Genomic DNA, 20,026 nt, shown 5'->3' with positions numbered 1-20,026 from the left:
TGAATAATGGTTTAATAATAAAACTAAGTCCATTAGTGTTATTCATACATTCTCTCTGCACTTTCAAGGTAGAGTAGTGCGTGTAGGTGTGTGCAGCAGCAGCTTAGATTTTGACCACAGATTTTGGTGAGGAAGAACAGCATTCATAATGACAAAGCCTCAGTCAAAATTAAGTCGAGAGGCTATCACACTTGACTTATGCTCAGGCAACTATCTAGTGAATTTTTAGAGTAAGCCTATAACAGGCAGTCGAGAGTCAACAACATACAGTCATTAAGCATACAGTCTAGCAGCTCGTTCTGAGCAGTTTTACATGTACCTTTGCTCAAGTGTGTTCAATACAGCAGGGTAATATCATTAACCAGGGTTGACAAGTTTTTAGCAAAATTTCCAGTCCATTTACAGCTCAGAAACCACAGAAAAGACCTGAGCCTTTGCGTGGGAAACAAGGTCACTGTGGTGCGCACGCATTTCAATGTACGTACATTATCCACTCCATAATCCGCCTCCATAATCCCCTCTCCCAATATTTTCAATATACAGTATCTTACAAGAGAAATGCTTATGTACATCATAGACACAGTGTCTGTACTTACACTTTGCCTTTGTTTGTGGAATCTTTTGAGATTTAATTCCAATTATTTGCTATTTTAATTCCAATTATTTGCATTTTTTTTTTTAAATGCATACATGGCATCCCTGTCATTTAGCTGTCCTATGCACTTAGTTTCATTTTCTAGCCATACATTTATGGTATAAAGCTAGTCAGCAGATATAATCGAACATATTTCAAAAACCTTCAACATTATAACAAATATTTGTAGATAAAGGCAGAAGGAAAAAACAACGCTGACTAAAATAACCTTGAAGAATTCAAATGCAATAGCTTTGTGCTACACTAGAGGGCTCTTCATTTACTACTCTGTACCAAGGAACCTATTTATCCAAACTTAAGCTTGATCACAATTCATTTAAAGGACTTCTATCACTGTTAGTACAGTACAATCTAACTATAGTTTGCAGAGTCCAGCTCTTCATGTCCTAGTGTTAGCTAGATCACTGACACAAACCCTTAAAAGTTTATACACTGCCAGATCAGCCACGGCACAAGTACAGACACCAAACCACCATGCAACTGTAAGAAGATGGCAAAAGCATGGAAAAGGCCTTCGGGGTAAAAGAGTGCACCTCTAGATTACTGCCAGACACTAAACACCACCCTGAACACAGTTCCAATACGATTGTTACCTTTGGCTGGGACTCTGAATGAACAGGAAGCACTGGGAAACACCTGGCTGAGGGCGGGAAAATGGGAAGCACTCTGTGATATTCTGAAACATACTCCAGCCAGAAGCCCACAGAATGGCTCATTCCACTCCATTAGAGCTATTCAGCAAGCTGGAAACAGGCTACAGGCAACCGGGGGCCAAGAGGCCATTAGTCCCCCTCAGGCAGAGACAGGGCCAGGAAATCACGTCTTAAACTGGACAGCACATTGGCCAGACTGGACTTAGAGTAATGGACATGGCTGGCACTCCACATACCCCTCATGGAGAGTGCCCAGACAGAGCCTTTATGTCCCCTGAGGGGAAAGTTGTTGAAGCCTTTGGCAATGGGTCTGGGTGTTTTGGTTTGCAAAATAACACTGTGTATTCCAACTTATTTTTAACTGTTATGTAAATTATGTTATAAAAGACATTATCTTTTCTATTACAGCAAAAGTGCCATAATCTAACTGACCAAACACTTCTATTTAGGATTTCCTGGATGAGGATGATGATGATGATGATGATGATTATATATTATGTCTTAGAAGTCTCCGTTGACAGTTTGAGACTGGAACGATATCTGACTTTTTATTTCTTTGGCAAAAATGAATTAAAATTAATTATATTTGCTGCCATGTAAGCCTTGCAGTCAAGACCATCATTGTCAAGTCCAAGACCAGGACTAGCAGAGATCGAGTCAAGCCTGAGTCTTAAGGAGGTCAAGGCCAAGTCAAGATCGAGTCCAAATTAAAGCAAGACGTCAATTCTCGACACCAAAAAGATTCAAATCGTTTTCAAGGCCAAGCCTTTACTTCAACTACTTGGCTTCATTTGTGCATGGCAAGAATTATTAAGCTATGTTTTCTTGAAGAAGGAATTACTTCTCATCAAACTTGTGTGTGCAAAAAGAGAAGACAACAACAAAAAAACATTATTTTTACAAACTCTTGAGTGAGGCCAAGACCATATTTACTAAGACCACTAAGTCTGAGAAAGGTGCAAATCAATACAGAAAACATCTTGAAACTGGACTCAAATCCCTAGAGGCATGTATTTAAAAAATATTTGAGATTGAAAAGCATCTGTTTTGACCTTACTGATGATCAAAACTTCATGGCTCAATATGTTAAAAATCACAATATTGAACCTTCTTGAGATCCTACACTGTAAATGTTCTATACCTACTTAACATTCTCTTGTGTGCTCTCTGTATTTAATCATCGAGTAATATTTGCGGTTTGAGCTATTTATTCAACCAAGCTAGTAGCCTGCCACACTTATATACACTTAAATCCAAAGTGCTGGGCTACAGAACAAATACACAAGTTTTGGTTCCTAATTCTTGCTATGCCCTATGAAATGATCAAAACATCAAAAATAGAATCCAGTGCTGAGCTGGCGGCTATGCATTGCCAGCAGACAAGTGAGGGAGTACAGAGTGTTCTCCTGCTTAAAAAAAGAGGCAAGCAACTCTCGACTGAGGTACTTGGGCTTCACTGAGAGCCTTCCAGCAGGGCTCAATTGTGAGAGCCATGGTGGCTTTGATGAAGGGACAGCAGGCGTTGGGCTTTTCTCAAGGGCGCAGTGCCCAAGAGGATGCCTCTGAAACCCAGGCCCCACGAGGAATTTCAATGGGTTAGGCATCTTGAGAAGACCACAATAACCGTACGGATGCATTAATGAGCAATTCAAGCTTGCTGGAAAAGCCGCAAGTGGGTGTGTGGAGGTGTGAAACAGGCGACCTTGTCACCCCAGAATAATAGGTGGAGAGGCAACAGAGAGGCGAGTGGCAGTCATCTCAGATTTGAGGTCCGCAGTTGGTGAGATTAGTGGAGAGGGGCCTGGGGGAATTGGAAACTGATCTGCTAACAGGCTTCCCCTAAAGATTCCAGCCACACAGCCATGTAGACCTGTATGTAGGAAAAAACTCATAGGAACACAGATCCAGCTTGAAATAGAACTAATAAAACTATTTTAGGGCTCGCACACCCATTCTCTTTGTCATTCTCTCATATCCATACAACACAGTTGAAAAACTCCACCAGAAGCGGACAGAACGTGCCCAAGGGTTTCCCCACCTTCCACCATGCAGGATTACTGGATGGTGGGAAAAAGTTAAGAATTACACACATAGACAGCAGACATAATGTGTGGAGAAGATGAATACAGTAATATGGAAATAGATCAGCAGTTTTACTGCACGTAAAAGTAGGCATTATCAATCGGAAAGGCATCTCGGATTTCTACAGCGTGCCATCAGCAGATATGAGAGAGGATTTGCTGACGAAAGGGAATACATGATGAAGAGTGAGAGAGAGACATCCTTTCGAATGCCACTATGAACAGCAGTAGCAGTCTATATCCTGACCTCTTCTTCACCTGCTAATGATTTCTCCAGTCCCATCTGTTCTCTCCCTGACATTTGCGCTCCCTCTGCTCTAGGCCAGTTAATCACTTTTATTTACATTCTTCTCATTGCTTGCCATCTTCTACCACTGTATATGAATCAGCTGTTCAGATTTCCCCTGTCCCTGTCAAGTGATCCCCAACTCTTCCGCCACCTGTGTTAGTACTTACTTGGCTTTCATCTCTGACATCCTTCTTTATCCCAGGCCCAATTGGATCCTCAGTCTCGTGTTCTCAGTACAGACTGGCCATCCCAGGTCCAACTCAGTGGCTCGCACTACATACTAATAATCCCTGGTCATGCATAACACGAGTCCCCTAGTCTTATTAAAAACAGGGTTAGAGAATGACTGCTGAAGCATCTACTCCAAAATCTAAGAATTAGCAGTACCCCTGCAAGATACAAGTTTGTTGACTGACCCTACATTCACACTAGCAAGCAACAAGTCAGTTTTGACACTTGGAGTCTGTCTCTTGTGGGTGTGTTGTGGCATCTATTGTTGTCCTTCATGGACCTGCATTGTCCAGCATTTTTTTTTTAAGATCTGATGTGAAATGTTCAGCCTAAATGTAAAATCAAACTAGTTGAACACAAATTAAATAATGCCCTAATCTGTGTGAACAGTGGTTGATTCCCATGTTCCATGCAAGGCTCCATACTGGCTAGAGACACCAATGATATCTGCTACTTCCTGCTTTATTTTCATCATGTCTCCATAGACATTTAATGACAGGTCATATGTGACAGGATAAGACAAAACCACAGTTATAAGTTTTCATCCATTTTCTTGCGTCAAACGGTAAATGGGAACCAACTGCAGGTAGGAACGTAAGTTGTGAGAAGGGAACTGAAGAAACGTTGGATGACAGGCACCATAAACTTGTTCCAAGGAATCGTTTAAGCCATCATCATACCTAATTTGCATAGAATTGAGAAAATCTCAATTCAGATGTCACTTGCTGCTTTCACTGAAATTGTGGCTCCGTTTCACTCACATACTCCGAAAATGAATGATCGCTTGTCACTTTGTCGCTTGCTAGTGTGAACATTTGGTGAAGATGTAAATGGCAATAGTTGAGCCAAATCCTGAGTATTTTCGACTGCCTGTCCATAGCAAGCCTCACTGGCTAAAATGTAAGCTTGTGGCTGCTTTGTAGTTCTGGGTCACACTAAAGCTGAAGAGAAGCTATGTTTCATTGCTGAAAAACAAATGATTCAAGATGACTGAAAAATTAATCTACCTTTTTAGTGAACCTGGAGATCCAACACACGCCACTGCTAATTCTGCGGCTTAAACCACATGACAATTTCAAAATCATAAAAACGTCTCAAGACCTCTCCCACAAGCTCAAAGCCAGTTTGCTGATGTTTGCTCCTGACGTTAATAAGGGATGTTGCCCCAGCAACACAAAGTTTGTGTTTGGTAATAACAGTCACTAACAAAAAGAAAGAGAGGACAGGAAATTGATGCTGTACTGAAGGTGTGTGCAGACATGTAGGAGCACTAGACTTGGCCTTTGTAGTGCCTTCTTACCTCAATCCCTATTGGCATAGGGTCTATAGTCTGGAGTCACGCACATAATGCGCACACGGTGTGTATTCTGATTCTAACAGCATTTTAGAAGGAGAAGCATTAAATTATTTGAGATGCAGGGTGAATAAAATGTAGTGCTACTGAGGTTGAGGTAGATGTAAGGGAAGCCAAGAGACAGCCATTTCAGATGTTTTACAAGATAACGATACATCGATCTACAGCCATGGTCCAAGTGAGGGGAGGTAAGAAAAGGAAATACGTACCTTGTAGCGCATCTTGGGGCAAGAATGGATGTAAAAGCCCAGGTAGTAGTAGCAGAGCTTGGGTGACTGCTTCTGCAATTGCCTCGTGAAGGCAATCTCTCTAAAGCAAAAAATACATAAATGAATAAAAAATAAATAAATGGAAAAAAATAAAAGGCTTTAGTCAGCATCCCTGCCTATACTAAAAGTAAGACAAATCATAAGGCTTATTATCAGTAACTACATGAAAAACAATACAAAATAATTACCTTAATACTACGTTATAAGAGGAAATTTGACTTCATACCAATTTTTGAGAAATGACTACATTTTAATTTTCAGTTTTCGGAAAGTGCCTGATAACATCTTGTAACTTAGATGTTATCGTACTGTCTTAATTCTTGTAGAAATAACACCATGTTAGGGTTGCTTTATACTTCTGCCAACACGAATCTGTGAGCACGTCAGGGCGTCATGCGCAGAGGCTCTTGCATCCACTAGGGGCAGCATCACATGAACCAAACCAGACTTTATAGTGAATATAGACAGCGGCAAACAGCAAAAACAAAAAAAAGTTCCAATAATAATAATAAACAGAAAATAACACTGAGGGTTTTTTTTTTTTTTTTTGTGCAACTGTGGGGTTTGCGTGATCAATTATAAACCAAGTGAATTCTCACCGAAAGCATTTCTGAAGCATTTCCATTCCTATGTATTCAGCAGTATCAAGCAGCTCATGTATCAAAGCACATAACTAGTGTGTAAATCCACAATTCTAGCAATCATGGAATGATGGACAGTTTAGATTAGATAAAGATTTTGTTTTTATGGAGTAGCCGTGGTTCACGTCACCTTCATTTTTTTTTCCTGGGAGCATTTTATATTTGCACACGTCACAATATCCACAATATCATGATTTCTGTAGTTTTCTCTAAATAAATCCATTATACAATAATGCGATCACATCACTGTGTGTGAAGCAAACATGAAACTGATCTACTTGCTCATGCTGTTCATTAACAGCGATCCCTGCAGGAATTTTATCATAGAGGAGAACGTTTATTAAGAAACTACCTTGGTTTTTAAAGTGAAATTTTTAGAAAGCTCTAAAAAAACTCTAAATTCACAGTAAATAATATAATAATAATGTATTTCTCAGCAAAGCACAAGCCTTCTAACTCCACAAACTGGAAGCCAAGATCACACATATTTCATTTCCCTTAATAAATATGGCACTGGTAAGTAACATATGAGATGAGATAGAGCAGTTGGCTTAGACAAAACACAAATCCAGGCTCTCTGAGGGAAAAAAAATAGATTTAGATTATTATCACATTAGATTATTTAATGCGATATTTTTTTCGAAAAGTGGAGAGTTATATGAAATCCAAAACATTCATTATTTATCCAGTATACAGCCTCACATATAGCCTGCGTCACACTTTAATTAAAAAAGACAACAGTAGTACTATAGATAGTAAGTATGGACTAGTGATGAACTGTTGCAAGCTCTACATATAACTGAGAAGTGGAATTAGAGATCTCAGACTACACAGGAAAAGGGTGGAGGTTGAATTTAAACTTCATCCTGATGTGTAATCATTGCGCTCGTACCACCTGTTTCTCTTTTCTGTTTTTCCCCCATCCATCTTCCAGGCTCATCTCAATGTGCTTTGGATTTCAATAAATAAAATGCAGGACAAAAGGAGAAAAACTGCTGCAAAGAACATTACATTCTTTCAGTCTCTTGCTGAAAATGAGGGAACTATTGCTTGTGAGTGTGAGAGTGTATGTTGGGTGCTGGGGGGGGGGCAGCTTCAAATAAAATAGATATAGTGGAAAATAAAGCACAGAAGAGAGGCCGAATGAGGGAGCGGGAAGGACTAAAGAGGAGGAAGAGAGTGAGAGGAGAGAGAAAGGCGAGGAAGACAGAGGAATGCCAAACAGAGAGGTGCTAGAAGGTCAGCCGGTTGCTGCCAGGTTCCTGGGTTCCCATCCCCTAGTGACAAAGCCTTGCAAATCCATGAATGGGGGGGGGGGGGGGGGGGGTTGTGATGGCTGAGGGGCCCATTCACAAAAAAAGGGTTTGGGGGGGATGAAAAATAGAGAGAAAAGAAACAACACATCCCTCCCCTCCTCACATCCCCTGACCCCACCCGTTCCATTCTGGCAGCAGCTTGAATCCCCCATTATCTCCTCCTCAGCAAGCTGACACTCCAACACAAGCTAATTATGCCACAGCACTCACCACAGGACACGAGAGCCCCGCTTCTTATTAATGTAGACGGCCATTTCCCTCTCGCTGCCTCACTCACACACATCAACATTCCTTCTACAATCTATAACACTTCCTGTGTGCATTCTGTATTTACATTAAAAATGAAGTGATCCCAACTCTTAACCAGTTGAAAGTTCATTATTAAAATCATTACATCCATTACACCAGACCCACACACAATCACTTCCACACACACACACACACACACACACACACACACACACACACACACACACACGTACACTCATTCAGTAACCCATTATTATAATCAACATGATGAACACTACCAGTCAAAAGTATATATTTTTCATTGTCTTTAAGACACTTTGATAAAGACTTGAAATCTGAAGATATTACCCAATGTATAAATTTATTTCTTAATCATAATGTATTTTAACGAGTAGTTATTGCTCAAGACAAAATGACTTACTTAATGACTTATATTGTTTCCGAACTTAGGAGAAAGCCCCAAGAAGTTTTCATTCTATTTGCGGACTCTTTGCGGGTGAAGTTCTCTCATGAATTTACCAAGAGTGTAAAGCTTCATCAGGAATACTGTTAGGAATTTATTTATTTAAAAAAAAAAAAAAAAAAAAAAATTTTTGATTTGTTGAACACTTTTCTTTAAAAAGCACTAAAAAAATGTGCTTCATGTGTCCTTCATGTGTCATATCACTGTGTTCATTATTACTATAAACCATGAGAAATTAGTACAAAATGTCCAAACTTTTGACAGGTAGTGTATTTCCTGTGTATTTACTAGCATGAATATTGGTTATATTCATTAATTAAAATGCATCAATCATTGATTCATCGAAAAAAGAAAAGCATTTGCAAGTTCGAATCCTGACTTCTGCTCTCTGGGTGGGAAGGATGGCATTACTCTCTCTTGTTCCCCCTGTAAAGCACAGAGGCATTAGCCAATCAGGGGTGTCTGTAAGCTCATGTATGTGGAAGAGGGCAGACAGCTCGTTCCTCCGACTGGGTTATGCTTCCCTGTAACGCAGCATGTTTTGAAATAATACAGTTGGCGGGCTTCTTGTGTCTCTGAGGAAGCACATTAGCCTTCACCGTCCCCGATAGGTAGCTGTCGTATGACAGTGGAGAAATGTCTCGTGGGTGGGAATTAGCAGGTGCCCAAATAAGGGAAGAAAATGGGGGGAAATAGTAAAAATCATTTGACATTAAATATAATAACAGTGAGCTTGAAACAAAATATATTTGATTAATGCTCTCATTTGAGGTGACAATATTATAGCTACTGCTCACTTCTTTATTTAGATTTAGTGAGGTTATGTTCCAAACAACATCTTTTTTTTACATTATTTATATTATGCTGCATTTCTTTTATTAAATCAGTAACATAAAATATAGATTCACCCTTTATCATCGTACAAAACTTTCTTCATGTTGTCTCAAGTGTTTTTTCCTCGTCACTTTCAGCTCGAGTTCTAAATTCGGATTTCCCTAAAGCCATTTTGTGATACTTTGTGCCTATTGTTAAAATCTCTACATATATTTTTAAAAAATAGCTGAATATTTGAAAGCATATTGAATAAAATATCTGAAAATGAAAATATTTAACACTTATAACCCTGGTACCCTGTATATGTAAGATATTGAAATAATAACACTTCTGGCCTGCAGACCTTTTATTAAACACCATCACATCCTGAGCCCAGGAGCACTTACACACTACATCAATCACACTCACACTCACACACACACACACAAAGCAGCTGACCCAAATGCTGACAGCAGCTGCTTAAAGCACAACAGAGACCCGAGTCCACTCTCTACTTTTCCCTTTTAGAAGGCCTCCTCTTCGTTTCCCCTTTCTCCTCAATACACACGCTGAAAAATGTGCTGCCTACCACAATAATGTAACCCAGTAAAGTGAGAAAGCTATTTTTCAGGTGTCAAGTCGTGAGACACGGCCTTCTCACTGTGGAAGATCAACTATTAATGTGTGCAAAGCCCAAAACTCTTGTTAAACTAACAGAACATATTACATATGCATTATTAAATGTATTTCAATTTACATATGCAAATACACGTCCATATACGTTTTGAAATCAGATGAAGTGTGAGATGTTCATGGGGGTGTGAGAAGCACCTGAGAGCAGAGTAGGAGCCCAGCGAGAGGAAGGCGAAGTCCGGGTGGTAGTAGAGGTAGACTGAGGAGACGCAGTTAGGCAGGATGTCGATGACACCCACGGCTATGATACGTCCGTCTAGCCAGTACTGCTGGTGGAAGGAGCCGTAGCCCATATCAGGCCCATCAGGAGCCGTCTCTGCCTGTTTATTTGTAAAAAAGAAACCAAGAGTGAGCTGGCTGATATGGATTCGTGGTAGACAAGAATACAAAGCAAGATACTGTATATGATATCTACATAACTGCTTCTGTTCTACATGAGAGCTTCCAGAGTGTTACATTACAACTGCAGCCAAACATGCCTGATCCACTCATAATTATATCAGGCAGTACATTAGAGAAGTGGGTGTTCATTTAAAATTGAACACACACTTTTCATTGCCCAGCATGCCCACACACATTTCAGTGCACAGATTGTGTTTGCTGGCGTGCGTGCTGGTATTAACCATTTGTGAGAAATGGTATACACTTAAATAGATTGCTGTGTCTCAAATATTGTATTACGCATTATGTACTGTGCATAATACAACGTGTATGCAGTTATCCATTCAGGTAATCATGTAGTGCAATACATAAAATCATTACAGTCAGATACATGTCTAGAGCTTCAGGTTCTGTTCACATCATACATCAGAGTGAGGGAAAAAATGAGATTTGACAGTGGTAGGGTAGTTGGTGCGATACTGGTTGCCTTGAGAAACAGGCTGGAGTTCACACAAAATGGTGCGAAAAACAAAAAACATTCAGTGGGTTGAAATGCCATGTTGATATAGAGGTTAGTGGAGAATTGCCAGACTAGTTCTAGATCAATTAACCACTCTTTACAACCGTGGTGAGCAGAAAAGCATCTCAGAATGCACGACATGTTGAATCTTGAGGTGGATGGGCTACAACAGCAGAAAACCACACTGGTTTCCATTCGTATCAGCCAAGAACGTGGATCTGAGGCTTCAATGGGCACAGGCTCACCAAAACGGGGCAGTTAAAGATTGGAAAAAGACCAGACAAACTTTAGGAAATTGGAAACCTCTTTTTACCTCATGTCATTTTCAAAACCAAAAACCGTCTGGTTTCAATTGTTTGATTGTAACATACGTGGTGTGGTAGTGTTCTTGATAAGCGTGTCAGCAAAATTTAAACCGCAGCAGCCTCTAGTGGCTCCACCCCTTCCACTTCATTGAAAAACATTTGCATGTACGATTGGGTGTGCTGGAAAACCGGAATGCATTCCGTCAGGTTTGGTGTGTAAGCTGTAAATGTACATCAGGAACTGGGTGTACACAACAGGGTATACAGTAGCTTGCTAATAGCTCCCAAATGTGGGCCAAGCTCAAACGCTGTGCTTGAGTGTACGGATACTGGGCTTCTCTTCAAGTCACACAAACGTGGGGGCGAGGTATTTTAATAAAAGACCCAGCAGGGGCAAAATCAATATCTAAACCAAAAACCAACAGGAAGAGGAGGAAATGGGAGTCAACTTTCAGCCTTCTTTGTATTAACAAAAAATGACACATCTAGTTCTTGGCCTCTACAAGACAGCTACAAACAGCTTCGTCTTTGGCACTATTCATCACGAACACTCAAATCCGGCGCATTTTCAGTTTCCTACCACTCCACTGGTCCTGTTACCCACCAGAGATCATAAATCCCTACTTTTTCAAATCAAGACGAGGGAGTGAGACGGACATCTTACTCGTTTTTACCCTTGTGACTTCAAACGGCTCAGTAGGAGGCGAAGGTTCAGCCAGCGCTGGTAACGGGATCTTGTCCACTCTCCCCCCACTTCAACCCATCTGGGCCCAGTTAGCCGTGTTGGAATGCACTCGTTATCACGCTAATCCTGCGCCCCGAGAGGCTCGCCATGCCACTGCCAGCCAAATTAAACACACTCATAAGGCACAGACGCGTACACTTAAACCCCAGGTACTGCCATGACCCATCCCACCCAGTGAAAGCTGGCACTGAAGTAATTCTGCCCAAGCTCCTGGAGGGAAAAAAAAAAAAAACTAAAAAAACGATTACTGTATATTCTCCTTATTTTCAACAGCATTCCACATGTGTCTGCTAATTATTTTCATACAGTCTGCTTGTCAAACAGGCTCCACGGTAAAGCTATTGAAGTGGCTGTTCAAACTCAAGCATGCGTTACAGGACATTTGAGATGAAGTACGGTGCCTCAGACTGATCATCGGGAATGTGGACCATATTTTTTTCAAAGGAGAAATGAGGAATAAACTTTTATTTGTCAGTACCAGATCAGTGCTGACAAAAATAGCCATTAGTAAAAAAAAAAATAAAAATAAAATAAAATAAATCACACTTGGCTCAACTGTAATATTCCAAGCTTATGTCATTCGGCAAATAAGGGAACATTTGATCTCACTTTTGCAGAATTGTTTACGGTCATTTCTGTTCAGTTTGTGCATGTGCAATGATTTAAGTCTTAATCATCTGTTCGTATTTCGTTCTGAAGCAAAACGAACACTGTCTCTGTGGAAGCTGTCTGTGTTTACATCGAAAGAAAGAAAATGTAACGCCGTGACCCGAGCATCACCTCACTGGACAGCCTAATGACTGCACTTTAGCCACAGTGACAGCCAGAAAAGCACACATAAGAAGCAAGGTGGGTGGATAAAAACACCGGGGCACTAAATAGAGCCTAAATCACTAGCATATGGTGCCTTGGTTCTCTATGTTGCTCTTTGTTACTCACACAGAAGCACTGAGTGAAAGCTGAGGTAGTTAACATTCCTCAACGCTTGGCTATACAACAATAATACCAAATGGCCCAATTTAACTATTCAACAGTAAATATAGAGCAGGTATCAGCAACGCTGCTTCTGAAGACCTATAGAGCCCGTCACGATCAAAACCACCATGATTCAACGAAACACACTCCTTAAAGAAAGGAAAGGTGCTTTCAATTTGGATTAACACCAAACTACACACCAGCTCTCGTGATCAGACGGGTCCTCGCTTTTAAATAGTATAAATAGATAAAGGTGGATATCATGGTCACATAAATACACTCCTGTCGCTCACCAAAGCAATCAGTGATGGTTCGTTGAGTTTGCTTGAAAAAAAGAAGAGGAGGGGAAAAAAAAAAAACCCTGTTTGATTATGGCTGCGGTTCGTGGCATGACCTGGCATGCCGTCTACTGATATTCACTCATCTCTCTGCACTGAAAAGGCATTTCCTGTCCCTTATATCAGGTGGTTGCTCAACACTCTCAGCTGAGTTCCACAAGCCGACGTAGATGACTACTGGAGCTTGTGGGTTTAATAAATAAATAAATAAATAAATCACTGATGATAGTCAATCACTGATAAATTCTTTAATGCTTTATCTTGTATAAAGGCTTAAAAACATAGGTGCATTCTCAAATTTATCCTTGTTGCATGCAAATCTGTTTATGAGTAATCAAATTTTCCATGCACTCACTCATAGACTTTTCTCGCATGGCTTTTTTTTATTAAAAAAAAAAACAAAAAAAAAAAACACAAGACTACACAGAACTAGTTTTGCCAGACCATAAAAGCCTCATTTGGGGAGATTTTTCTGTTCTTCGGTTTATATCTCATATGAATTAGCATCCAAAAACAAAGACCAATGTTAGCTAAAACACTAATAAACATTGAAACTCTGCCTTGTTCTTTTATACCTGCAGGTAATCCTCATTTTACAACTCCACAGTAGATCAGTTTCTAACATCCAGTTCCAGTAGTAATCAAACACTCCTGATCAGCTAAAGTCAATCCTCAAGCGCAAAGTGTTAGAGAAAGATGTGTTCAATTAGAACTGAAACCAAGCCTTGGAAAATCTAGCTCTTGTGATCAAAAGGACTCGCTCCGGCTTGAAAAGTAAAGACAGAAAAACACTGATCAAGAGGTTATGTCAAACACGCACAACACACACCAGCCGTTCACTGGAGCAATCAATAATGGCTCGTTGACTTTGCCATGCAGAAACAACGGAATTTGATTACGACTGCGGCTCAGGCACGGCCAGATACGCTGGGATCTGAATCCGACGCTCGGGTTTGTAGTTTTTCGAGGTCAGAGTAATTTAACACAGATTGAGTGCATATTGTGCCTGGCTGCACGAGTCACGCTGCTCATATACTCCAGGTGGGCGTGATAGAGTGTGTGTTTGTTTACCACAGCAGCTGAGTAAGGGGCAGTGACATCAGTGTGTCTGTGTGCGTGTGTCTGTGTGCGTGTGTGTGTCTATAAGAGCGAGAAATTGAGGTTATGGGGCAAAAGTGGTACCCGATGTCCATAAAATTTTGACGACTAATTACACAACAGCACTGTTAACGAGCATTTCCCCTAAGGACAGACACATCATGGGCCAATAAAAAGGCATTTAGCAAAGCCAAGCAGAAACAGGCTCCCAAATGTGATGCAGGCCTATCTCTGAGCACGGGTGTGGTGGTAACACACACACACACACACGCACACACACACACACACACACACACACACACACAAGTAGAGAGCTGCAGAGTGACTTCCACTCGGCTCAAAAGCTTAATATAAGGTAGGTCATGTGACCCACACACACACACCTGGGTAAATATTACTAGGTGAATGAGGTGAGCAGACTCTGTGGGCGGAGTTAAATGACTTTTAATTTCCTCCTGACCTTCTGTACAGAGTTCAAATAACATTGTGTACATTTTGGAAAGCGGATGCACGCACATGTTCATTCTTTCGCTAACAAATAACGATGAATTACAGTAATTTTAACGTATTGAATGAAGTAAACAAATAAATAAGACCGGGCCACGGATTTCACCTAACATCACATGCACACTACGAAGTGAGGAAGTGGTGGGATTCTTGTTACATTAGAACTTTGTTACTTAAAAAAAAAAATACTGATTAATAATTAATTGTCTAGGGGGAAAAAAAAAAAAAAAAAACCTGAATAAGAAAAACAAATAACCTAAAAATTACCAAGAGGCACCAGGATGAAAATTATAATGAAGTCATAGTCAATACACTCACTATCCACTTTATTAGGAACACCTATACACCTGCTATAGGTAGACTATGGTAACTTAAATAACTCAAAAAACCACGCTTTACAACTGTGGTGAGCAGAAAAGCATCTTAGAAGGCACAACATACAAACCTTATAGTGGCTGTTCCTAGCTCACAGGAGTGGAACCCGATGTTCTGCCTTCGTAGCCCTTCTGCCTCAGGTTTGACATCTTGCGCATTGTGAGATGCTTTTCTGCTCACCACGGCTGTAAAGCGTGGTTATTTGAGTTACTACACCCTTTCTGGCAGCTAGAACCTGTCTCCTCTGACTTCTCTCTTCAACAAGGTGCTTCCACCTGCAGTGCTCATGCTCACTGAATGTTTTCTGTTTTTTCGCACCATTCTGTGAAAACTCTAGAGACTGTTGTGTGTGAAAATCCCAGGAGATCAGCAGTTTCTGAAATACTCAAACCAGCCCATGTGGCACCAAACCATACCATGTAAAGGTAATCAGTTTCTAACTAAGAAGTGATGATCACTCATAACACTCCTCTAAGAAATTATTAATAAGCCCTTTAAAAGAATTCGATCATTACATGACTTTGTGAACAAAACATGAAATCTTCCATAAGCCAACAGAATTCCAATACAATATACCATAGACAAGTCAACAAAAGGTATTTTACTGTAGGTTGCAATTCTATGCAGTAACACTGACCAACTACGTTATGTTCTTTGACAGGAAAACTAACATTTCGTATCTTTAATTATCTGCTGCTGGAATTCTTCAAGCATCTCGTTAACAAATTATGTCCACTGATATGACGTAAGTGTATTGATTAAACTCACTTTTTCGCACCATGTATACACACATTGGAGACGGACAGAATGAATATTCCCAAGCTGTAGTACAGTACAAGATGGTGTAGGTTATGTGAGGTTGTAAAGAAAGTATGTTCAGGGTTAAGAGGACAGCACGTGGAATGTGCATCACTATGCGCACATGTGTAAGCCAGCAGTTGAGCTGATTGTGAGGCGCCTGGCAAAGCGGGCTTGATGAGGTGCTAAAGCCTCGCCTCTTAACGGCATTAATGGCTTTTAGTGCCAGGCTAGAGGGCCCCAGAGGAAGGGGAGTCCACCTCTATCGCTCCTTCCCTCCTGTTTCTCTCCATCTCTCCTGTTTTAAAATAACGCGCTAAATAAAGAAAGCCACCTGTCGCTACGCTAAATTACAGGTGTAAGTGCTTTGCGTCGACTGTAAAGACCTTCATTCTCAGTGTCGCACTCTGCACGACCTCGAAGCTTGCTTCCTGGTATTTCGAACGGTTCATTAACGTTCAATTGCGGGTGAATTTAAACAGGAAGAATTTAAACAGGAACGTGAATGCTTGGTGCAGCAGGTAATGAGGGACAGAATGCAAACAACTGGCAATGTCACTTCTCTCTGTAAACATGCTCAGCATGTCTTTGCAGGTCAGTTTGGAACAAACACTTAGAGAAATGGCAACGCGGTTCTAGAGACCAATCTGGTCCGTCGATTCTGTAGTTTGCCTTCAAAATCCTAGCCGAGTATGCGATTTACAGAAATTCTACATACCACATTTTACAGACAATAAGTCACGCCCGAGTGTAGAAACCTAGATTCTATCCACTCTGGAAAAAAAAGTAATATAAAAGCTGCTGACCTCTCTCATCAACAAGGCGTTTTCGCCTGCAGAACTGCCGCTCGCTGGATGTTTTTTGCACCATTCTGTGTAAACTCTATAGACTGTTGTACGTGAAAATCTCAGGAGATCAGCAGTTTCTGAAAAACTCAAACCAGCCTGTCTGGCACCAACAACCATGCCATGGTCAAAGCAACAGACATCCCTTTTTTTCCCCCCTCAATTATGACGTTCGATGTAAATATTACCTGAAGCTCTTGACCTGTATCTGCATGATTTTATGCACTGCTCTGTCGCCACATGATTGGCAAATGTTCCTATTTTCCGGATTTTTTTAGATTAACGTTTTCTTTAAAAAAAAAAATTAAAAAAATAAATAAATAAAACATTTTCAAAATAATAGGGACACTAAAATTAATACTTGGTGAATTTTCTACCCTGGAAAGTATTACACAGCATGGAGTCTCTTCCTGTAACTCCTCTATATTCTATGCATGAAGATATCTGTGCATCCTCTTCAATTCAGACCACAGGTTCTGCACGGTTCATACAGTATCCGGAGACTGAAATGGTCATTGCAATGCGCTGATTTTTTCTGTTTGTGTTGATTTGGAAATTCGTTTGACATCATTCTCTTGTTGAAAGCTCTATCTACAGGTGAGTTCTTAACCTCCTGGTAGAGATAACCAAGTTTTAGGCTAAAATATTAAACTGGCAGAATTCATAATGCCATCAATCTATAGACGAGCCCCTGGACCACAAGCCACACGACAACCCAAGTATGCTCATGCATGAACTTCCTGGTCAATTTTTAATTGTTTTTATTACATTCCTAATTTTGCGTAATAGTAGTTTGAATTTTTTTTTTTTGTATATCCATTACCTGACTCGCACAGACCAACAACTGTCTGCTTCTATCGTGTTTAAAGCTCTTTGCTAAAAGATGAAGCATAAAGAGATTTATGTGTCTAAAAAGTTATATTTGGTTATATATTTCATCTTATTATTTAGAACGAATTTGTTATTAATCTTCAAACCAAGATTTTTATTTATGGAAAATTGGGAGAGCTAAACCACAGTTAGACCCAACCATGCCATGGTCCAGTTATGTTATTTTGTTTTCTTGATTCAATTCATCCAGAGACTACGCCAGTCAGAGAAGGAGCAGTGTTGATCTTTCTCTCCGCGTGCCGTCTGACACTGGTCACAGACATCACAGCGTAGCTATATTCCATCTGCTTCCACTTCCAGACCAGATCACTGTGTTTTTCCTCGCTAGTGTGTATAAACGCATGTTTCTCCAAGCCTGTCTGACGAACACATTTTCCAGTGTTATTCTTCTGCAGGACTGAGAACATGCAAACCAGGCCAGCTCCCTGACCACCACCACCACCACCACCACGACACGCAACCACTTCGGAATATTACAGCGTTACATTAGTGACATTACACCAGGAAAATGTGCACATACTGTATGGCTTCAATGTTAAGAAACTTACCTCTAGTGGTGAGTCACACAGGAACCTCTTAAACTGCAAAGAGGAGAGACAGGGAAGATGGAAGAAATGTTAGTGCGCATGGTCATGAAGCACAAATTTATAAAAACATCTCTTACATCAAAACTAACTAAGTAAAGATCCACAAAAATAAAATAAGATCCACAAATACAGGAAGTGATTCACAAATATAAAGTGAGAGCCACCAATAAATAATATGAGATGCACAAGAGATATTTTTGTAATTCATGAATAAATTGTCAATTTCATACACAATCAGATAGCGAGACAACTTTGCGTTAATGCCCATGTTATTCCAACCGATTACAACACTTATATGCTCAACCAATCAACAAGTGCCAGAAAGGGAGCTCATAAAAGGAAACGCATGAATATACTGGAAGGGTCAGGAGAGTGCTCAAAATAAATTTTTTAAGCAAAAAAAACCAAACAAACAAAAAAAAAAATTTTCATTGGAAATATCATTTGGAATTTTCATTTTCATTTGGAAATATTTTTATAAAATATAATCCTATTGTAAAATACCAGTAATATAATACCATTATTTTACATAAAACCACAATACCAAAATACCAAAAAAAAAAATTATTTCATTGGAAATATCATTTGGAATTTTCATTTTCATTTGGAAAGATTTTTATAAAATATAATCCTATTGTAAAATACCAGCACATTTCATAGTAAGGAAAGGATCTATAATTTAAAATTTTAATAATTTCAAAGAAAGTTTTGTCCTCCAAAATAATGATTTTCATTTTGCAAATTATTTTTTGCAATATTTATTTCCATTTTTAAGACAATGACGAGGCTTTGTATCAGTCAGTGAAAGATGGGACGTATCAATTATCAAGAACACTCAGCAATTGATTATTGTTCTCTCTCAGCTATTGGGAGTAATAACACTATATATATATATATTCCCATTCATCTACAGTAAGCTCTTTATCCTGGGGTTGTGGCACATTGGGAGCCAGTCCTGTTAACACCGGGCACAAGGAGGGAGAATTTTCAGCTGTCTGTCTGATCAGCCAACAGCATACACTTTTCTTTTTCCTGGGTTTTAAGTCCGCAAGCATGGAAAGTTTACTAAACTCATCTGCCACATTACCCCAATACTGCAGAGCTTGTTGATTGGTTGAGCATATATCTGCTGTGATTAGTCACAGTAATGTGGGCGTTAGTGCAAAAAACAAAACAAAAAAACAAAAAAAAAAAACAATGTCTTGCTATCTGACTGGCTAAAGCAGACCCAGTGGGGAAAAACACACACGTCTGTGGATTAAACTTGCATGAGTCAACATAAGAAATGTTTCAGAAATCCGCAAATAAATACAGGCTGTTCCACAAATTCCACATGATGCACAAAAGCATACAGCTAATTCCACAAATAAACAGTAGGCCGAGTGAGGTTTTGCATTTGTGTGTGAACCAAATACTTATTTGTGAATTACAAAAATATTTGTGCATCGCATATTTGTGGATCTCACGGTGTATTAGTGAATCGTTTGCTGTTTATTTGTGGATCTTTTATTGGGGTACCTGTGTTATTTATTTGCAAATTATGCATCAGCCCCCCTCCCCCCCTCCCCAATCCCATCCCATCCCATCCCATCCCATCCCATAATGCACATGACATGGCCAACCTGACCTTTTCATGCTCTATCCATCATTCTTAATTCTATGAAACTCCAAACTGATCATCTATCTCACACTACCGGTTTTTTCTCGCAACGATAAAACGATAAAACACACACCTTTCACTTGTGGTCAGTGCTGAGCAGTGCGTGGTAACATAGCATACTTTTAACAACACTAACAACCGATCATGCATGGGAAAAAAGACAGCAAATAGGCTTTGTCAGGATGTTCAAGTCCATGCTGTCTCTTTTGTCTGTTGAGCTTTTTTTTTTTTTTTCACTGTGTTTGGTGGATCTGCATTTTTAAAAACGACTGGGTGACCCTCGGATCTTGTGGG

At 39.9% G+C, this 20,026-nt stretch overlaps 1 protein-coding gene across 7 annotated transcripts in view; it reads right to left on the bottom strand.

Moving 5' to 3' along the window:
- Positions 1–20,026, bottom strand: part of LOC113542099 (arginyl-tRNA--protein transferase 1) — a 90,478-nt gene that overhangs the window by 23,884 nt on the left and 46,568 nt on the right. For all 7 annotated transcript variants that reach the window (XM_026939410.3, XM_026939409.3, XM_026939408.3 and 4 more), the window contains 3 exons: positions 18,034–18,066; positions 9,846–10,027; positions 5,473–5,572 (listed from right to left, as the gene is read on the bottom strand). In XM_026939410.3, coding sequence (XP_026795211.2) covers positions 5,473–5,572; positions 9,846–10,027; positions 18,034–18,066 — 315 coding nt within the window. The remainder of the gene's footprint in view (positions 1–5,472; positions 5,573–9,845; positions 10,028–18,033; positions 18,067–20,026) is intronic.

This window comes from Pangasianodon hypophthalmus, chromosome 3 (genome assembly GCF_027358585.1).
Source record: "Pangasianodon hypophthalmus isolate fPanHyp1 chromosome 3, fPanHyp1.pri, whole genome shotgun sequence".
Taxonomy (NCBI): domain Eukaryota; kingdom Metazoa; phylum Chordata; class Actinopteri; order Siluriformes; family Pangasiidae; genus Pangasianodon; species Pangasianodon hypophthalmus.
Note: the sequence above shows the minus strand (reverse complement) of the source record. Positions and strands in the feature narration are given on the sequence as shown.